This window comes from Gorilla gorilla, chromosome Y (assembly GCF_029281585.2).
Source record: "Gorilla gorilla gorilla isolate KB3781 chromosome Y, NHGRI_mGorGor1-v2.1_pri, whole genome shotgun sequence".
Classification (NCBI taxonomy): domain Eukaryota; kingdom Metazoa; phylum Chordata; class Mammalia; order Primates; family Hominidae; genus Gorilla; species Gorilla gorilla.
The window spans coordinates 10046962-10068836 of record NC_073248.2 but is presented as its reverse complement, the minus strand read 5'-3'; the positions used below and the strand labels follow the sequence as shown (position 1 = coordinate 10068836).

General features: G+C 42.1%; 1 protein-coding gene across 1 annotated transcript in view; it reads right to left on the bottom strand.

Annotated features, from left to right (window-relative positions):
- The window catches only part of TBL1Y (transducin beta like 1 Y-linked), a 150925-nt gene that overhangs the window by 56395 nt on the left and 72655 nt on the right, over nt 1-21875 (bottom strand). Inside the window, exon 4 of the mRNA XM_055377247.2 lies at nt 12250-12395. Coding sequence (XP_055233222.1) covers nt 12250-12395 — 146 coding nt within the window. The remainder of the gene's footprint in view (nt 1-12249; nt 12396-21875) is intronic.

Genomic DNA, 21875 nt, shown 5'->3' with positions numbered 1-21875 from the left:
CAGGGGAAAGGCAGAAGGCAATGAGCAGAGGAAAACGGAGTCACAGCACCATGAGACCTGAGATCTTGCTGGCCTCAAGCACGTGTCCTCCTAGTGAGGCAGGAAAATAGAGTGTGCATGCAGAGAACATAAGGCTTATTCACACTTCAGCTATGACAGGAAATTTCCTCTCCGTAGCGCACATACTGAGTAAATGACTTGCAACTTTACTTCTTCATCTCCATTTACACACGGTGCACACCAATGGAATCCTCTGGGGGTATTTAAACTTTCAAAAATTCTGTAATGGGGCCCTTGAGCCCCTGTGATTTCAGGGCCTCTCCTAAACTGTGGAGTGTAATTTCATTTTCAATATATCCCTTTATTCTGTTACCGGGGGAAGTCCTTGCTCCCAGAGCTCCCAAGATGGTGGCAGGCCGCTTCCAAAATAGCAGTGGGCCACTTCCAAGATGGTGGCAAGCCTCATGTTCCCTGACCTGGGGTTCTTGGCCTCACAGATTCCAAGGAATGGAATCTTGGGCCATGCAGTGAGTTTTATAGCTCTATTAGAAGCCGTGGGTCACAGAAGAGAACCATGGAACCTAGTGACTAGTGTTCAGCTCGATTAGGATGAACCCAGGCACTTAGCCATGCAGGAACAATGGCAAGCCTTTAGCCTGATCAGGAGTAGCAATGGGCACCTCACTGGATCAGAAGCACAGCAGACACCCTGCCAGATCTGGAGGGATGGAAGTCAGCGGTAGGTCTGCGACTGCAGCAAACAGCAGTGGTGGACGGCGAGTGAAAGCTCAGCTCAAGCCATAACACGGACCAGAAGATTGCACTTGCAAGATTTAATAGAGTGAAATAGAGTGGAAAGAGAGCTCTCATACAAAGGGAGGGTACCCAAAGAGCGTAGCCATTGCTGGCTGGAATGTCTGGGTTTATATCCCAACCACTGCCCCTCCCCCTGTGCTCTCAGGTAATAGATGATTGACTATTTCTTTACCTCCTGTTTTAGCCTAATTAGCATTTTAGTGAGCACTCTTTACTATCTGACTGGTCGGGTATGACCTAAGTTGCAAGCCGCTTAAAGGTGAATGCAGTCACCTTCCCAGCTAGGCTGAGGAATTCTTAGTTGGCCTAGGAAATCCAGCTAGTCCTGTCTCTCAAATCCTTCCTTGCTTTGTTTGTGCATCTTGTCCAATTTTTTTTCTTCAATATGCCAAGAACTTGGACACACTCCATCAATAATATATTTTGGTGAGCCAGCCAGGAGAAACTCCAGGCAGGAGAAGGTAGCCCCAAAGTTTGAGATTTATGTTTCTCCTTCTCCTTTCTGCTCCGTACAGGAGAATCTTTCTCCCTCTCTTTTCCCTTCCAACTCCAGACCCTTGGGCAGCAGTGCCTAAACATGGAAGCAACTGCAGGTTTCTGGCTCTGCCAGTGAAACTAACAGGTTTCCATGTGGAGAAGCCTGACTGCCACTGCTGGTTTGCTTAAGAGACTAGGGTCTTTTTTGTTTTTTTTTCCCCCTTTCCTTTTTAGTCTTTCAGTGGCTGTTTTTTAGTAGCTCCTTGAAGATTGAGGGCGATTGGCTGGGGCCACTCCCTGCTACTGCCTGAAGGCCTAGGAATGAATGGGAAGTTATAACTGCCCTGCCCAGAAAGGAGATGGACTTTTAAAAAAAAATATTTTCTGGATGTGGTCCTGATCCCTACCTTCGGCATGGCTCAGAGAACTTGCACATGTTTCTGGTAACTTAAACCTTCTTTTCTTATGCTAAATTCTTTTCTTCCCCTATTAAACTGGCTAAGGGCAAAAGAAACCAACCCAATCTCCAGTTCCTATCATTAAAGTTCATGGAATGGCAAGCATGGGAAAGTGTGCTAAGTATGCTAAAAGGTGGGGATTACACCTAGGTACCAAACGAATGCTCATAGTAGGCTCTGGAGGGAAAGCAGGCACTGGTGCCCACCTAAGGTCAGAGACATCTGACACTCTTAAGATTGGGCCCCACAGGAAGACACTCCAGGGGATCCTGCAGACCTTAACCTGCTCAAAGGGGACACTCTTGGCAGAGGTTCTGAGGTCTAGTCATAAGCCCTTCTTAGAATTTTCTCTCACAGTTGCAATGCTGCTTGTTTGGAAAACTGTTCAGAATCTGAGGTTTGGTGTCAAATGGGAAAACGGGATGGCGTATGTATCCAGGCTTTTGTGCTGCTGTTGTAAGCAGGGGGCTTGGTTAACATGTGATGCCTCCTTTCATATACTTTGGCCCCAGTGCTCTTCGGAATCTGGGAGCTTTGGACTTTAAAAATCAAACTGCCACAGAGACTGCTTTACCAGAAATTTTGATGCACAGCCTTCACTGGATTATCTATGTAAAAAGTAAAGCAGAGGCTCCTCTTCAAAGACTTTCCTCCCCATCTAATTAGGAATTAATAGTAACTTCTCTTAGAAGCAAAATTTATTCAAAGACCTGTGCTAACATTCTTAAATATCTGCTAGCCCTAATAAAGAAATCAATGTATTTTATGTTCTTAGCTCCCAGAATTTAGCCTAAATATTTGCCCTGGCATGCTTATGCTGGTCCAAGCAAGCATTAGGTCATAGCATGTTCCTCTTCCTTATTTAAAGGTGTTTTTACCTTTCTCATCATTCCACAAGTTACTTCTTGCTTCCTTTATTCTCCTCTACCTTTGCCTCTATTAAAAGGTTCTAAGTTGCTAGCCAATAGGAACAAATATAGAATGTGAGGTCCCATTCCAGCCAGTGGAAACTGGACATGGCAGTTAAGGTGGATGCGTCAGGTTATAAATAACCCTGTCTCCTTTGTTCAGTGTACTCTCATGGCAAAACTGCTGGCAAGTCTACCCTTTCTGCAGAAAGTAAAAAAATGGCCTTGCTGAGGAAATTAAATTTATGTTTAAGTGCTATTTCTTTATGGCACTGGGGAACAAGCATTACAAACATCTATTGGGGCAAAGTAACAATGGCAAGCTTCTATTGCTATCTCATGGCCAAGGTTCTAAGGGATTGGATCATTGTTTATGTATGTGTATCCATGTCTAGATGTGTTTATTTGTATGTAGACTTATTATATGTTGTGTCTACCAAACTGACTTATAAAAGAGCACTCATAAATTAAGTAAATAAGTCTAGGCAATTTTTAAATTCATGTGACTTAACTGTAACTTTACTAAACAAGCTAGTTTTACAATTATTGGTGGAACAAAAAGAGAAATGCCCTCAGAATTGTCAGCATATATTTTGTCCAAATTTTATGTCTGTCTTTGCTACCTGTGACCTGGAAGACTGAAGCCCTCTCCCTGCTTCAAGGTGTCAGGATATCCTGCCTTTGTGGACCAAACCCATGTTCATTTTACATATGTCGATTAATGTCTGATGTCTCCCTTGTTAAACTAAAAATTAAGTACAGTGAATAGGATCATTGTTTTAGGTAAACTTTTAATGTAAATTAAAATTTTAAAAGTTATTTTTGATGATCCTTTAATATCCGAGTTATTTCCAATTAAGACAGGGTCGTAAAATAGGGAAACATGTTTCTAAAATTGTGGAGTTGTTCTTATCTATAAATGCTTACAGGTGATAGTTCAGGATTTCTTGCTTTTTAGGATTTCACTAAAGTTTTAGGTTACTAAGGATAAAAACTCTAGGTAACATGTAATTCTGTATACAAAATGTGCCAGAAAGGGTTGTGTTACTACTAGTGGAAAAAATAATACTTTTGTCTAATTCAGAACTTATCTAAAAGTTAAGTTCAAATTACACATTTGAAAAGGTTAATTATGAAATAATGTAGTAAGTAATCATTTACAAAGGGATAAAAATATGGAAAAGGTTGGGTATTTTGGGGTTTTTTTGAGATGGAATTTCGCTCTTGTTGCCCAGGCTGGTATGCAATGGTGCAGTCTCGGCTCACTGTAACCTCTGCCTGCCAGGTTCAAGCAATTTTCCTGCCTCAGCCTCTTGAGTAGCTAGGATTACAGGTGCCTGCCACCCTGCCTGGCTAATTTTTTGTATTTTTTGTAGAGACAGGGTTTCACCATGTTGGCCAGGCTAGTCTAGAACTCCTGACCTCAGGTAATCCACCTGCCTCAGCCTCCCCAAGTGTTGGGATTAGAGGCATGAGCCACCACACCTGGCTGGAAAAGGTTTAAATAATAAAATATTCTTTAAGACATTCTTAGAGACATTTGGCTAATTAATACTTTCATAATTAAAGCTTTTAGTCTTGATTACTGGTCATGTACCTAAAGCGAATTTCTCAGTTGCACAGGATGCATAATGATATTGGTGAGCTTGAAGATATTAAATTGTGTCAGGAATAAAATATTCAATGTGCGGGTTTTTTAAAAGGCTAGGTAACACTGTAGCCTCCCGGGTAAACTGAGTAGGAACATTTAGGTTTGGTTTGCTGTTTGTTTTTGCTTCTAGTTTTCATTCACTTGCTGTCTGTTCTCCACAGGCTTTGCTTGAGTGTATGTGTATATGTACATTGTGTGTGTATGTGTATGTGTGTGTGTGTGTGTGTGTGTATCCATGATGTCTTTTAGTTCCTAGTGGAAAGCTTCTTTTTCGTTCCGCGAATATTTTGTTTCCTATGTATTTCTAGCAAGTCATCATTTGTTCCATTTACCTTGAATTTCCAAGCTACCTTTATTGGGCCTGCAGAAATTAATGGAGCACACCAGCTTTCTATTCTTAAACTAACTTTTTGGATTTTAGGCTTCCTGATACTTTAAGTGTGTTGAGAATACTCTCATCAATAGAATATAAGTTATATTTCTCTCTCTCTCTGCCTAATTTCTCGAAAATTTTTTAACTATTTGGGAATATTCTTTTTTTTTTTTTTTCTGAGACAGTCTCTTGCATTTTGCCCAGGCTGAGTGTAGTGGTGCAATCTCAACTCACTGCAACCTCTGCCTCCTGGGTTCAAGCGATTCTCCTGCCTCAGCCTCCCAAGTAGCTGGGACTACAGGCATGCGCCATCATGTGCAGCTCATTTTTTATTTTTAGTAGAGATGAAGTTTCACCATGTTGGCCAGGCTGGTCTCGAACTCCAGACCTCAAGTGATCCACCTGCCTCCAGCTCCCAAAGTGCTGGAATTATAGGCGTGAGCCACCACGCCGGCCTGTTTGGAATATTCTGGATTCATGGCATTGTATTTGTTTGCATACAGTCAAGCAGGGTCACTAGAGCTGACCAGAAACCTGCCATGCCGGCAAAAGGGTAAGAATTTCTTACCAGTGAGTCTCTGGTCTCTGTGGTAACTGGTTAAATGAAAGGTAAAAGTCACTGTTTATCTTCTCTGGAAGTTTTAATCAATGCAAAAGAGTTTAATTAATCGGTTTAATAATAAAAAAGCTCAAATCAAATATTTCCTCTGAAAAGTAAAAAGTGCAATGTCTTGGGCAAGGACTTCATGTCTAAAACACCAAAAGAAATGGCAACAAAAGCCAAAATAGACAAAAGGGATCTAATTAAACTAAAGGGCTTCTGCATAGCAAAAGAAACTACTATCAGAGTATACAGGCAACCTACAGAATGGGTTTATAATTTACCCATCTGACAAAGGGCTAACATCCAAAATCTACAAAGAACTTAAACAAATGTAGAAGAAAAAATAAAAACAACCCAATCAAGAAGTGGGCAAATGATATACACAGACACTTTTCAAAAGACATTTACGCAGCCAAGAGACACATGAAAAAATGCTCATCATCACTGATCATCAGAGAAATGCAAATCAAAACCACTATAAGATAGCATCTCACACCAGTTAGAGTGGCGATCATTAAAAAGTCAGGAAACAACAGGTGCTGGAGAGGATGTGGAGAAACAGGAACACTTTTATACTGTTGGTAGGACTGTAAACTAGTTCAACCATTGTGGAAGACAGTGTGGCAATCTAGAACTAGAAACACCATTTGACCCAGTGATCCCATTACTGGGTATATTCAGAAAGGATTATATATCATGCTACTATAAAGACACATGCACATGTATGTTTATTGCAGTACTATTTACAATAGCAAAGACCTGGAACCAACCCAAATGTCTATCAATGATAGAATGGATTAAGAAAATGTGGCACATATACACCATGGAATACTATGCAGCCATAAAAAAGGATGAGTTCATGTCCTTTGTAGGGACATGGATGAAATTGGAAACCATCATTCTGAGCAAACTATCACAAGGACAGAAAATCAAACACCACATGTTCTCACTCATAGGTGAGAACTGAACAATGAGAACACTTGGACACTGGGTGGGGAACATCACACACCAGGGCCTGTTGTGGGGTGGGGGAGGGGGGAAGGAAAGCATTAAGAGAAATACCTAATGTAAATGATGAGTTAATGGGTGCAGCACACCAGCATGGTACATGTATACATATGCAACAAACCTGCACATTGTGCACATGTACCCTAGAACTTAAAGTATGATAAAAAAAAAATGTAATGCCTTTTAGTTAGTTCATATGACTTGAGTAATCTTTGGGAAGTAAAGACAATTTTAAAAGTTATTGGTAAAATACAATTCTCTTCAAAATGTAAATAAATATATGGTCTAAATTATGTCCAAATATTAGGTTTGCTGAATGCTTTAAGGTTATAAGCTGCTTCTTTGGCTTTTGAGAATTGTTTAACTTGCCTGCTTTCCAGCTAAGTAAGTCCTGGGGACATGTGGAATTGCCCACACACCTAGCTATGCTGGAAACAATCAGACCCTATCAACACCTAGCACATAATTAACATAACTTACCAAGTTTTATGTTAAAATTAAATTGCTAAGAATCAACATTGTAACATGCAATTAAGACTGCTAGAAACACTTTTATATGCCAGGTGTGTAAGAACAGAAGAACTTTTTTTAAAAAAAAAATAAAAGGTTATATGAAAGGTTTTCACTTCTTTAAAATTTCCGAGTCATGATTTTGGCAAAATACATAATTTATGGTAATCTGAAATTCAAAACTCTAACTTCAGTTTCAATGTCTTTCCTAGTGCATGGCTTTTTGGATGGATCACAGGGCCCCTGAAAACATCCAGAAAAGAGGTAAACAGGATTATTTGATGTTTAGATACACAGGACTGCAAAAATGATGTTCAGTCTTTTTTAGGTTATATTTTTGTGAATAACACTAATATATGTTGCAAAATTGTATTGGGTTTGTAAAATTTTAATGTCTAACTATGTTTATTATGTTGTTGTTGTAAACCACAGAAATAACCAAATTTCCTTGTATAAAGCTGCTAACCGAAGCAGAACAAAAAAATTAATCAAATATCGGCCGGGGGCAGTGGCTCACACCTGTAATCCCAGCACTTTGGGAAGCCAAGGTGGGTGGATCACGAGATCAGGAGATCCAGACCATCCTGGCTAACACGGTGAAACCCCGTCTCTACTAATATACAAAAAAATTAGCCTGGCATGGTGGTGGACACCTGTAGTCCCAGCTACTCGGGAGGCTGAGGCAGAAGAATGGCGTGAACCCAGGAGGCCGAGCTTGCAGTGAGCCGAGATCGCACCACTGCACTCCAGCCTGGGCCACAGAACAAGACTCCATCTCAAAAAAAAAAAAAAAAAAAAAAACAGACAAACAGAAATCAAATATCAGGAAAATACTTTGTTGGATTTTCATGTTAAAGCAGCTGATACTGAAATTTTTTAAATACGCAATTCAAATAAATTCCACAGTCTCAGTCACGTTACCTATGATAACCCATTAATCAGTGCTATACACCTAATTTGGAAAAACATCTGATATTCAAGAGGATACATCTAATGTTAAATAGGCATGGACTCATGGAGAACCAGGAGGATGGCCACCTTGTCCCTCCTGAGTCCTTAAAGCTCTTATTACTAAAAGTTCTGCATGCCATGACTCAGCATGGAAAAGATAAAATAACCCAAATTGAATACATTGGTGTGGTAACTTACAAATTCTTCAGGTACATTTGGTCAGCTGGTGGGCCACTTTATAAAGGAATTTCATTTAATTGTTATTTTCAATGCATGTTCTGGTTGAAAAGAAGTTTTACCATGCAGGAGGGCTGATGTTATAACAGCAAATTATTATGCTACAGAGTATTTTCAGCAGGTAAAGAAAGCTTTTTATGATTTGGATATTCTGAGAACATCAAAGAAAGACTGCTTTTGCCATCCACACTACAATGTACGTTGTGCACATGTACCCTAAAACTTAAAGAACACTTTTACACTGTTCTGTTTGGGACCTCGGGCTTTGGGCTTATGGTCTTGCAACTAAGAAGCATCCCTCCATGCTCTTGGAACTGCACACCTATTGGAACTCTTAAGGTAAAACTAACCAGGGAAATTTCTCTCAGGAAAGAGATGGCATCCTTGATGTGAACAGCTTTTCCCAAGTTCACATATTAAGACTTCTACTATCAAGAAACTGTTATCTTTGAATATTTTCTTTTGCTTATGCCTCTATGAACAACTGGAATGGAAAAGGAGTCTCTTAAGCACACTTACGGGACATACATTTATTTTTGAAGGAGTTTGTAGCCAGCCTTATATATGGATGTTTATCTTTGATAGATAAAGGATAAAGGCCTAATGTAGGTAAGAAACTTTAATGGTACATACTTTGCCTTGTAATCAGACAAAAACAAAACATTGGTTCACTTCTCTTAATGCACATCATGGCTTAAAGAGAACACTGCCAGGAAGCCTTCAACTCTTCTAGAAGGGAATCATTTGTTAGGTCCTTTTTCAGGGGTTTAAAGTAAAACACCAATGACTAAAAATGTGTTTCCCATAACAGGCTCTATGGAACATTCTATGGTAAAGTCTACAGTTACACAAGAGACTTTAAATCCTCCTGTGAAAGTTATGCTAAATAATAGAATTGGCTGCACAGAGAAGTACGTGTGCAGCTCCTGGCACTTGTGGCCTATGGAGAAATACATCAAATGAAGGGTATAGAGATTCAGTGGTAGGAGACTGATGAACGGACTGCTTAGAAAATGAATTGACTATTTAGCTCATTCTTTGATCTACTTGATTTTAGGAGGTTTGGCTTATGGGGACCTTATGTAAAGAACATACTCCAGCGTCTTGGTATTATACTCCCAATAGTCATAATAATAGTCTCCCTGATGTGCTGTGTTCTCTCAAAGGCTTCAAATGCTCTCCTGTAGCCATCTCTAGAATGTCAAATGGTCTCTCTTCAACTGGAATGACAAGAGCTGAAAGAAAGGTGCCACCATGAGGACAGTATAACCTATGAATAATGTGCTGAGACCGGAAATCCAAAATTATGGTAAATGAGAGTGGTGCTAGGGCCCTAAGTTTTGGTCACACTCTTACCTAAGTGAGAACCTGATCAGAAAAGGGAATTTTTAAAACAAAATTCTGGGAAATCATTGTTTTGGACTAAGCTTGTGCAATAGGCCCCAACAGACAAAACTGAACCAAAATGCAGTCATTTGTGCTAAGACTTTAAGGAAACACATAGGTCCCAGAACACACCACAAGCCAGTTTTTGCTTTCCTCCTGCAAATCTCTATAACAAACATTCCTGACAGCATAAGTATCCACCCCTGAAGTTCCCATTAAATCTTTCAACCAAATGCATTTCCTCTCTCCTGGAGACCATCAAGCTTCAGATGATCATGCAACAACAGTTCCCTCCACTTCCAGGTGAAGACACCACCCATGGCCATCAAGGAGCTATCCTGCCTCCACTAGACACAGCAGGGTGAGAGTTCCATGATCCCCAATAGCTCAGAACTACGGCACAAGCCAGCATGAAGCAGTTACAGAAAAAAGACCATTGGCCCCTCTGCCTCACATAAATATTTATGAGGATCACATTTCTTAGGGGGTAATGAGGCAGGGAAATAGGATCTGGAGGCAGGGAACATAAGGTTGATTCGCACTTCAACTATGACAGGAAATATCCTCTCAATAGAGCATATGCCGAGTAAGTGACTTTGTAACTTTACTTCACCCTCTCCATTTACATAGGGTGTACACCAAGGAACCAATGTATCCTCTAGAGAGTATTTAAACTCCCAAAAATTCTGTAATGGGATCCTTGAGCCCGAATGCTTGGGCTTGGGCTCCCCCACTGTGGAGTGTACTTTCATTTTCAATAAATCCCTTTGTTCCATCCTTGATTATTTGTGTGTTTTGTCCAATTCTTTGTTCAAGACACCAAGAACCTGGACACCCTCCACTGGTAACACTAGGATAAGGACACTGGTTGGTGCTGGGCAGGGTAACTTTAAGATCCCAGGAATCCAATATGAAGAAGGGAAAGAGATGGACGGGTTGCCAGGGAAGAAAGAGCATGAGAGAGCACAGACACCAGAGTTTTTACAGCTATGGCTTTGTGCAAAATGGCAGGCAAAAATGCAAGAAAAAAATGAGCTAGGTATAGGGGCTCATATCTGTAGTCCCAGCACTTTGGGGGACAGAGGTTGGAGGATCAGCTGAACCCAGCAATTTCAGACCAGTGTGGGCAACATGGCAAAATGCCATCACCACAAAAAATACAAAAATTAGCTGGGTGTGCTGGCATGCACCTGTAGTCCCAGCTAGTTGAGAGGCTGAGGCAGGAGGATCATGTGAGCCCAGGAGGCGGAGGCTGTGGTGAGTTATGATTGTGCCACTGCACCCTAGTTTGGGTGACAGAGTGAGACCCTGTCCACCCCACACCCACCCCCCCAAAAAAAGGAAAGGAGAAAAGAGAACAGGATATATTACTTTGTGATTTTTCTAAAAGAGGTTTTTAAATCATGAAAAGAAAGCAACATAACACGCTGCAAAGGAGAAAGGTTTTTAAGGGTGAGACCAGTTCCCAGAAAGACAGGATAGAGGGAATCCTGGAAAAATCCAACTGCCAGGTAGAAAACAGAGAAGTTGGGCAGAATCATGCATCTGGGTCAGAGTAGGAGAAAAATGGAGCTGGGGACTGAGGAATCAATAACACGGACTGCAGGCATAGTGGCGCATGCCTGTGGCCCCAGCACTATGGAGGCTGAGGTGGGAGGATCATTTGAGCTTTGGAGGTTGAGACTGCAGTGAACTGTGATAGTGCCTCTGCACTCAAGCCTGGTTGCAGAGGAAGACCCTGCCTCAAAAAACATTAATTTAATTTAAAAATAAAACAGACACAGGTGAAGGTGGCAAGAAAGAGAGTGGATTCCAGAAGCTCCCAGAAGTTGAGAAGATCTTCACTATAGATTCCTGAGACTACAGCAGAATGGGGCAAGACAGGGAAAGGGGTGTTGTTTAAAACCAAAATTTGTATAAAACTGGCACAATAGCTTATTGTGGTACAATGTAAAAAGTGGGATGGGATACCAGCCAAGTGCATAATTTTAACGTGGGTTTATGATTCCATCCTCCCACCCCATCAGCTCTACAGCGATCCTGGTAATGAAAACATCCCGTGAGATGCTCTTTAACACAAGAGCTATCACCTCTCTGCCCTGATGTAGCCTCTGGTGATGCCCTCTGTCAGGTTCCCAGGAAACACAGGTTCAACCTACTCCAAGAAATCAAGAAGACAGAGCAAGTCATAGTATGTGCAAGGCAAAAGTCCACTCCGAAGCCCAGAGCAGTTGAGGGTTTGATGCATCATTTTCAGATGTGGCAATGTAATTGTTTCCATCATTCAGCAGCCAGTGATTCCACGTTTAAATAAAATACACAGACCCATGTGGGAGGGGCACCGGAAACTCGTTACTATGTATACACACAACACATCAATAAGGTGTTAACACAAAGTGGGGTGGAAACGAGTGTTCTTCCGTTATTTATTTATTTATTTATTTATTTATTTATTTATTTATTTATTTTAGATATATGGTCTCACAGTGTTGCCCAGGCTGGAGTGCCCTCAGGTGATCACAGCTCACTGCAGCCTTGGCCTTGTGGGCTTAGGCAGTGTCATTCTCTCGGGTCACATTCTTCAGTAGCTGGGACAACAGGTGTGTACCAGCACACCCAGCTAATCTTTAAATTTTTTTGTAGAAATGGTGTTTCGCCAGGTTGTCCAGTTGGTCTCAGACTCCTGGCTCAAGTGATCCTTCTGCCTCAGCCTCTCAAAGTCCTGGGATTACAGGTATGAGCCACTGCACCCTGCCGCCGAATTAATCCCAAATGCCTGAGGGAAATGCGTTTTAGCTTCTAATGTGTTCCAAGCTCTTGCACCTTCCCAGGGCTCTGCTATTTGGGGACCAGGCCCAGCAGCTACATACCTCGTTGATGCTGATCTCAGCCTCTACATACTGCAGTCCCTTCTGGAGAATGGAGATGAGGGCAGCCGGTGGCACTAGTGTCCCATTGATGTTGGACTGGCAGATGTGGCTCTCGATCCCAAACGTGAAAGCCGAGTGAGAAAAACCTGCAGCAAGAGAGGAAAGCTGACGTTGAGTGAGACCCAAATTGAAGGAGGGACGTGCAGCCATTGAGATCTGAAAGTGGCCTGCAGATTTCAAACACATTTAATTTGCGGGCTAAGACAGCACTGTAGGATGCCCAGGGGCCCTTCTGATTTGGGCTCAGTAAGGTGGAAAAGGGCAAGGGGAGAGGGAGAGGTTTCAGATTCAGGAAGACCAAAATTGGTATCTTAGAACAAGGGCCTTTAATGGTAGAACCACTTCAGTATTGTTAAGAATAAAGTAGAGACCTGGGCAGTCATGGCGGTTCACACCTGTAATCCTAGCACTTTAGGAGATCGAGGCAGGTGGATCACCTGAGGTCAGGAGTTGGAGACCAGCCTGGCCAACATGGTGAAATCCTGTCTCTACTAAAAATACAAAAATTAGCTGGACGTGGTGGTGCACACCTGTAGTCCCAGCTACTCAGGAGGCCAAGGCAGCAGAATTGCTTGAACGTGGGAGACGGAGGTTGCAGTGAGCCAAAATTATACCACTGCACTCCAGCCTGGGTGACAGAGTGAGATTTCATCTCAAAAAAAAAGGAATAAAGCAGAGAACAGACAACAAAGAGTTTGCCCTGCATGCCCCAGTTGGACATTCCTGTTAAAGAAATTTGACTCCAGGATCCCCTTGACTCCATGGTTGACATGACTTTGCAGAAGCTCATGCTGAAGCTTCTCTGTGTCACCCCCTGCAAGCACACAGGGCACCTTTCTTCAGCCCAAGATGAGGGAACAGCAAACACTGAACCCAAGTGCACTGGGGGCAATTGCATTACAACCCAAAGTCCAAAGACAGAAACAAGCCCGTTGTGCACTGACTGGTGTGGTGCTGAATCATTTTCTCAGAATACTGGGAATTTTATCTTTTCTAATAGATACTGGCTCTTTTCCTTTTCTCCCCCAGTGCATCATCTCTTTCACTGCCACTGTAGGAAGCTGCTGATCAATGACACTTGGCAATTTAAAGGTGTTTTCAGATCAGCTTTGAATAAAGGCTCTTGATGAAGCTGTTGGGGGGCGGGGGGTCAGTACTGAATACACAGAAAGCCATGCCTTGCTCTTGTGGATGATGCCTGCTTCAAGGAAAGAAGCCAAGGCCACTGAGCATCTGTGGAAGTCTAGGGGCGATGGGGAAGTTGTGACAGCCCTTCATCAAAGAGAGGGAGGTGGCATCCTATTGCCGGCAAGTCTAGGGTGCTGCAGGGAGTTTCCTAATACAGGCAACCCTGGCTGGCAGGGCTGGGTCACTTTGCCTGGTGCAGAGGTGGTCTGGGGGTGCACTGAAATTCCTCACTGTGTTTTTGAAGGACATAAGCCAAGTTTCTTTACAAGAACCTAACCTTGTTACTTGTTTCTCTCTATATATTCACCTTCTTTTTCATCTACCCATTCCTACCAAATGAAGCAACCCACCCTTGTATTCACCAATGACTCTACTCCCCGCCATGCTATACCACATTTCACCTGCAAGCTTTTATCATTGAGGTCTTTGGCAAAGTGTGGAATAGAAAAACCCCCAGTCAATGGATGAAGCAGGACCTCACTGCATTCTTGGCTCAAGATTCCACTGCATGAAATCTTCTTTATCTACTCTGGGCCACAGTGATTCCTCTCTCATAGACATCATGACTCTCATGGCTGATGGGGGGCCACTCAAGTGGCTCCTACTCAATGGGTTTAAGCCTCTCTGCACTATTCTATCACTGCCCCTTTCCCCTTGATAAACCAGGTGTCTGAGATCTTTTGAAGATAACTGACAGCCTCCCATTGCTCAGTTTGTAGGGGTGGGCCTGAGATCCAAGCCAGGGTAGCCAGTAAACACTCTTAGCCATCATGAAACAGCATCAAGAAACATCTACTGAATTCAGAAGAATACAGCATTAGGTGCTGATTACGGTTCCTGAAAAACAAACCTCATGGCTGACAAATCAACTGTGGAAGAAAAGTCTCATGCTTCTGGCATATTTTATTCAACCAGTCTCACTCATTCATTCTTGCAACCACACTGGGCCACAGAACTGACACCTGCAGTCACATGCCCTGTGAAACAGAGCCAATTCTGACCATATTACCATCTTCAACCAAACCTGAGTACTCTGTAAACTATCTCAGTCTTTGCAGTAGCTGTTCGGAGTTGGTACTGTTTTTCTTTCACATATAACGACAAACACTGGAAACATCAGGTCAAGGTTCACGTGATAAGAAGATGAAACAAAATGTGAACCATAGCTATGTGACTCTGAGATTACACTTTTTACCTTTCACTTCAAGACCCACAGGCAGAGGAACAAAAATTCTTGAATTCCCTGCATGGACACAGACTCCATTGCCATCTGGCTGTCCAGCTAGACTACTGGCAGCTCTGAACAGCAGTCAGCCTGGGTGCAGCTCAGGCAACTAGTAAAGAATGGTGTGCAATGCTCAGTCTAACCCAAGGCAGAGTGTGCCCCTGATTTCTGTCTCATCTGGATTTTTAATGTTGAGTACATGGTTTGGCTGCATACCTTTAATTCTCTCCATGACTATGCTCTCCAATGCAAATTTCATTTCTAGACTGTGTGGACAACGGTATTCACATTCAAATAAAGCTTATTGGAACAAGGAGATGAACCAGCAAAGATGGACCAAGGGTGGGTAGTCTGAGACTTCTGCAAAGAGAACTGAAAGTTGTCTGCTGGAAGGAATTTCTTGTGCAGATACACAATGACAAATGTGCAGCATAAAGTTATACAGGAGTACTGTTACCTTGAACATCTTTCATAAGCTTGGGTCCTCTTTTGGAAAGGGCAGGTTGTCATGACTGGAAATTAGGCACTTTCATAAAGACCTAGGGGACGTACTGTTATCAGAAGTCCTCTTATCTGCTGAAATCTTTACTAGTTGTATTTCTTGGAATGCATCTCTATATGGGCTCTAAATCAGTGGTTTTTTCAGTCCATTTGCTTTTAAGACTTTCTTATTGATTTTTGGCCTTGTGATCTTGTGAAGGTAAGCAGGCGAGTGGAATGGAGAAAATGTCAGAAGCAGGCAGGATGGCTGGGTTCTGTCCTTGCTCTACCACTGGGTGCCTGGTCCACATTGCCTCATTTGGCTCCATCTGCATTTTCTCCTCTGCAATGTGGAGATAAAAAGTACCTTGAGGTGCTGATGAGGCACACACAAGGGACATGAGCCATTCCCCAGACAGGGTCAATCAAGAGAGAATTCCATAGCAAGTAGAAATGTCACTTTCCCAGGTTTCCTTGTTGGTACAATGAGGATGTCAAATGAAATGGCCACTAGGATATTTTCTAGTTCTGATATTCATTTAGGGACAGCATAATGCCTGCCATGTTCTGGATGTTTGTTTTCCTTTCAGATTTGTATGTGCTAGACAAATCTCTAGAGTGATGGTATTAAGAGGTGGGGGACTTCAGGCAGTGATTAAGGCATGAGGGCTTCACTCTCATGAATGGGATCAGTGCCCATATAAAAGAGGTTCAGGCAAGCTCCCCTGCCCATTCCACCATGTGAAGACACAGAAGGAGCCATCCCTGAGGAACAGGACCTCATCAGAAAGCAAATCTCTGGCACCTTGATCATGGATGCCTCCAGAACTGTGGTCAGTACATTTCTGTTGCATATAAATTACCCAGTCTAAGGTGTTGGTTACAGCCCAAACAAACTGAGACAATGCCCAAGGACTAGGTAATAGAGGAGGCCTGACCACTTCCTCTTAGGTCTGATTCATCAGCATCTTAGGCTATGGTTGCTGAGGCCAAGTGCCAGGGTGCTGTGGAAGGCACTTGGAAGACACAGCACCTCCACAGAAGATGCTTCTCTTCCAGGGCCAGCCCTGCCTGCACTCCTGCCAGCATCTCATCCCTCCAACTTGGGGTCCAGAATTAATGAACACATTAATTTGCAGTCTGCCAGAGTGGTGAGACTTTGGTGCCTTGTGCCTCCTCAGCTTTTCTGCAACTCTGAACACATCTCTTCTGCCCAACAAGACACCCACAGGAACAAAGATGAGAATGTTAGTGACAAACAAAGCACCCAAGACTGCTCCAGCAGCAGGTGCAGAAGTAGTTAAAGGGCAGGAGAATAATCAAAGTGCAAGAGAATAAAGAGCTTGGTGGTACCTCAGTGAAAGACAGTGTGAGGGTGATGGGTTGGGTTCCTTAAGTGTCACATCTGGGCTAGGCTGGAGACATTTCTGAAGCCAGCAGCCTTGCCACCCACTTGGAAGGCATACTCCTGATGAATCTCTCTTCAGCAAGGTTTCTCAGCCACAGCATGGCTGACTTTTAGGCAGGATCATTCTTTGCTGTGTGCACACAGTCCCATACATTGTAGCATGTTGAGCAGCACCCCTGGCCTCTACCCACCACAAGCCAGTAGCATCCACTCCCATTGTGACAATCGAAAATGTTTCTATCAACCCTACCATGGTGGGGAGGTGACACCTAAAAGGCCACTACTCCCAGCCCTACTCTCCTCACATTTCAGCTTGGTTCTAGGTTGTTGCTACTGAAAAGTAAGCCACTCTTTCCATGCAATTGTGCACAAACCTTAGAGTAAAAGAGGACAATCAGACGAGGTAAGATTATTCCGAAGGAGAAAAGAAGAGTATAATCAAAATAAACTGAGAAAGCCTTAAAATAAGAACCACAGAAAGGATGGAAAGATCCTTCACATAAAGCCCTGTCCATTTGGAGTGAAAGGTGCAATAGTCTCACAAGAGAGGAAATGGTCTTTACAAAATTTGTCTCATCTAATGAGGCAATAAAAACAGATTTAAAACAAACCAAGTGCATACTTTGTTTCTTGCAATGATGACACTGCTAAACCATACCACTCAGAAATGGTATCACAACACCATTTCAGTTGTACAGTGAACCACTATACCCAGTTAATGTTGGCTTGATTCATCAGCAAAATCTGCTAAATTACTAGTCACTACTTTTTAGAAATACTGCTTATTTGGCAGAGAAAAGCAGACACCTAACTCTCAGGCAGCTGTGGTGCTGGTTTTGCATCTTCAGCTGAAACAAATACTAAGGGCACCAATTTGTGGCATTAAATCTGGAATTTTCATTAAATATTTAACAGACATATATAATTGGAGTCTTGATAGCTAATGAAAGCCAGTGAGCACTGTATGCTATTCCTAAATTGTCTACATCATGGGTTTGCAAACTGAGGCCCACAGGCCAAGTTTGGCCCAGTGATTGTGTATCTAAATAAAATTTTATTCAGCTACAGCCACACCCATGAGTTGATGGTTTTCTATGGCTGTTTTCACACTACACAGGGGGAACTGAGTAGGTGCAACAGAAACCACTAAGGTGAGGAAAAGTGTGCCGACCTGCTTTTATATACAGTTGACTCTCCATATCCATATCTCCATATCCAATCGTTCCACATACACCAACGTAACTCACCATACATAAAAACAAAAAATAGAAAAAAAGAGAAACAATACAATAACAATACAAATAAAAAACCAATACAATATAACAAATGCAGCATTTACATTGTATTAGGTATTATAAGTTATGTAGACCTAATTTAAACTTCACAGGAGGATGTACCTTTGATATAAGTTTCAGGTGAAGATAAAAATAATTATCTGTTAACTACTATGCCATTTTATATCAGGGACTTGAGTATCTATGGATTTTGTTATTAAAGGGAGTCTGGGAACCCATCCCCCATGGATGCCCAGGGATTACTGTACACGAATAGTAGCAGTAAACAAACGTCATGGCCTCCTAGACGCCCTGCCTCCATCCTCTCCATATCTCTCCTATCTGCCTTTCTTTTCTCTTTGCTTCCACTCTGGTCCTGGGCCCTTACTGTCTACAAGCCTTCTGTTCATCTCTTCTCTTCTGATATGCCTGACAATAATCACAACAACAATGATAGCTGGTGTCTAATGAGTGCATTCTCGGCATCAGGCAATAGCTTGTGAACTTCACATGTGCTGCCCGATGCAACACAAACCCATTGCAGTAACTTTCCTGATCACCATAAGCTGCCTACTGCTCTCCTTTTCCAAAGCAGTTGAGGGTCGGCAGGCCTGGGTGAGCTTCCTCACCTCAGAATGGCCTTCCAAACCTCATGTACCCCATTCTAAAGCCATGCCGACTGTCACCGTGCTCCAAGCATAAGCCTGCATTCCCATTTGACTTCCAGGTCTGGACCAGTAATTCTCAAGTGAGGCTGGTTTTGTCCCCAAAGGGAAGACATTTGGCAACATCTGGATGAGTGGTTATCTATGTGCTATAGGCATCCGGTAGGTAGAGGCCAAGAATATGGTTAAACATCCTGCCATCCACAAGGCTGTCTACGTGAGAAAATGATCCAACCCCAGATTTCAAAGTGCAAGGGTAAGAAACTCTGCTTTGGAATTCCCTTGTCACCCCCTGCCCACCTTGCTAATGATTACAGCTGTAGCCAGCATGTCCTCCTTCACAGCAGCCTTCCTCATGCTCTCGATAGATGTGATGGCTCTCTTCTCTCGGCTCCCCTAGTGCTCCTCACCATCCTTGTGTATTATCATGGTATCATGTGCTACATCCCATGTTTCCCATGCAGCTCCTGGCTTCTGAGAAGGCTGATGCCCTTTGAAGGCAGGGAACCCATCTTAACTGACTTTATATCACACAGTGACCCTCCTCACTACAGCAGCTGGTGCTCAAGATGAATGTGCTGAAAAGACTCATGATGAATTGCTCAGACAAATTGGTGAGCCAATGTCAATGAAGGGTGATAAGAAACTGAATAAAACTGAGTCCTCAGTATTTTCAGAATAAATGACTCCCACATAACCATCCTTTGAATGCACACACTCCCATCCCTACTCTGGACTCTTGGCAGCCACTGATCTGGTGTCCACCTGTATATTTTCAGCACCTTAAGCATGTCCTATAGATGGAATCATATAGTCTGCAATCTTCTGACACAGCTTGTTCTTTTTTTCCTTTTTTCTTAGTATTATACTCTAAGGTCTGGGGTATGTGTACAGAAAGTGCAGTTTTGTTACATAGGTATACACATGCCATGGTGGTTTGCTGCACCCATCAACCTGTCATATACATTAGGTATTTCTCTTAATGCTATCACTCCCCTATCCCCCCAACCCCAACAGGCCCTGGTGTGGGATGTTCCCCTCCCTGTGTCCATGTGTTCTAATTGTTCAACTACCATTTAGGAGTGAGAACATATGGTGTTTTGTTTTCTGTTCTTGTGTGAGTTTGCTGAGAATGATGGTTTCCAGCGTCATCCATGTCCTCGCAAAGGACATGAACCCTTTTTTCTGGCTGCATAGTATTCCATGGTGTATATGTTCCTAATTTTCTTTATGCAGTCTATCATTGATGGGCATCTGGGTTGGTTCCAAGTCTTTGCTAATGTGAACAGTGCCGCAATAAACATGCGTGTGCATGTGTCTTTATAGCAGAATGATTTATAATCCTTTGGGTATAAACCCAGTAATGGGATTGCTGGGTCAAATGGTATTTCTGGTTCTAGATCCTTGAGGAATCACCATACTATCTTCCACAATGGTAGAACTAATTTACACTCCCACCAACAGTGTAAAAGCATTCCTATTTCTCCACATCCTCTCCAGCATCTGTTGTTTCCTTTTTAATGATCACTATTCTAACTGGTGTGAGATGGTATCTCATTGTGGTTTTGATTTGCATTTCTTTAATGACTAGTGGTGATGAGCTTTTTTTCATATGTTTGTTGGCTACATAAATGTCTTGTTTTGAGAAATGTCTGTTTACATCCTTCACCCACTTTTTGACTTTTTTTTCTTGTAAATTTGTTTAAGTTCTTTGTAGATTCTGGATGTTAGCCCTTTGTCAGATGGATAGATGACAAAAATTTTTCCCATTCTATAGGTTGCCTGATCACTCTGATGATAGGTTCTTTTACTATGCAGAAGCTCTTTAAGTTAATTAGATCCTGTTTGTCTATTTTGGCTTTTGTTGACATTGCTTTTCATGTTTTAGTCATGAAGTCTTTGCCCATGCCTATAACCTGAATGGTATTGCCCAAGTTTTCTTCTAGGGTTTTTATCATTTTAGGTCTTACGTATAAGTCTTTAATCCATCTTATATTAATTTTTGTATAAGGTGTAAGGAAGGGATCAGTTTCAGCTTTCTGCCTATGGCTAGCCAGTTTTTCCAACACCGTTTATTAAATAGAGAATATTTTTCCCATTGCTTGTTTTTGTCAGGTGTGTCGAAGATCATATGGTTGTACATGTGTGGTGTTATTTCTGAGGCCTCTGTTCTGTTCCATTGGTCTACATATCTGTTTTGACACCAGTACCATTCTGTTTTGGTTACTGTAGCCTTGTAGCATAGTTTGAAGTCAGGTAGCGCAATGCCTTCAGTTCTGTTCTCTTTGCTTAGGTTTGTCTTGGCTATATGGGCTCTTTTTTGGTTCTATATGAGATTTAAAGTAGTTTTTTCCAATTCTGTGAAGAAAGTCAATGGTAGCTTGATGGGGATCACACTGAATTTATAAATTACTTTGGGCATTATGGCCATTTTCATGATATTGATTCTTCCTATCCCTGAGCATGGAATGTTTTTCCAGTTGTTTGTGTCCTCTCATTTCTTTGAGCAGTGGTTTGTAGTTCTCCTTGAAGTGGTCCTTCGCATTCCTTCTAAGTTGGATTCCTAGGTATTTTATTCTCTTTGTAGCCACTGTGAATGGGAGTTCACTCATGATTTGGCTGTTTGTTTGTCTGTTATTGATGTATAGGAATGCTTGTGATTTTTGCACATTGATTTTGTATCCTGAGACTTTGCTGAAGTTGCTTATCAGCCTAAGGAGGTTTTGGGCTGAGACAATGTGGTTTTTTAAATATACAATCATGTCATCTGCAAACAGGGACAATTTGACTTCCTCTCTTCCTAATTGAATATGCTTTATTTCTTTCTCTTGCCTGACTGCCCTGGCCAGAACTTCCAATACTATGTTGAAAAGGAGTGGTGAGAGAGGGCATCCTTGTCTCTTGCAGGTTTTCAAAGGGAATGCTTCCAGTTTTTGCCCATTCAGTATGATATTGGCTGAGGGTTTGTTATAAATAGCTCCTATTATTTTGAGATATGTTTCATCAATACCTAGTTTGTTGAGAGTTTTTAGCATGAAGGGTTGTTGAATTTTTGTCAAAGGCCTTTTCTGCATGTATTGAGATAATCATGTGGTTTTTCTCACGGGTTCCGTTTATGTGATGAATCACGTTTACTGATTTGTGTATGTTGAACCAGCCTTGCATCCCAGGGATAAAGCCAACTCGATCGTAGTGGATAAGGTTTTTGATGTACTGCTGGATTTTTTGCCAGTATTTTGTTGAGGATTTTTGCATCGATGTTCATCACGGATACTGGCCTGAAATTTTCTTGTTTTGTTGTGTCTCTGCCAAGTTTTGGTATCAGG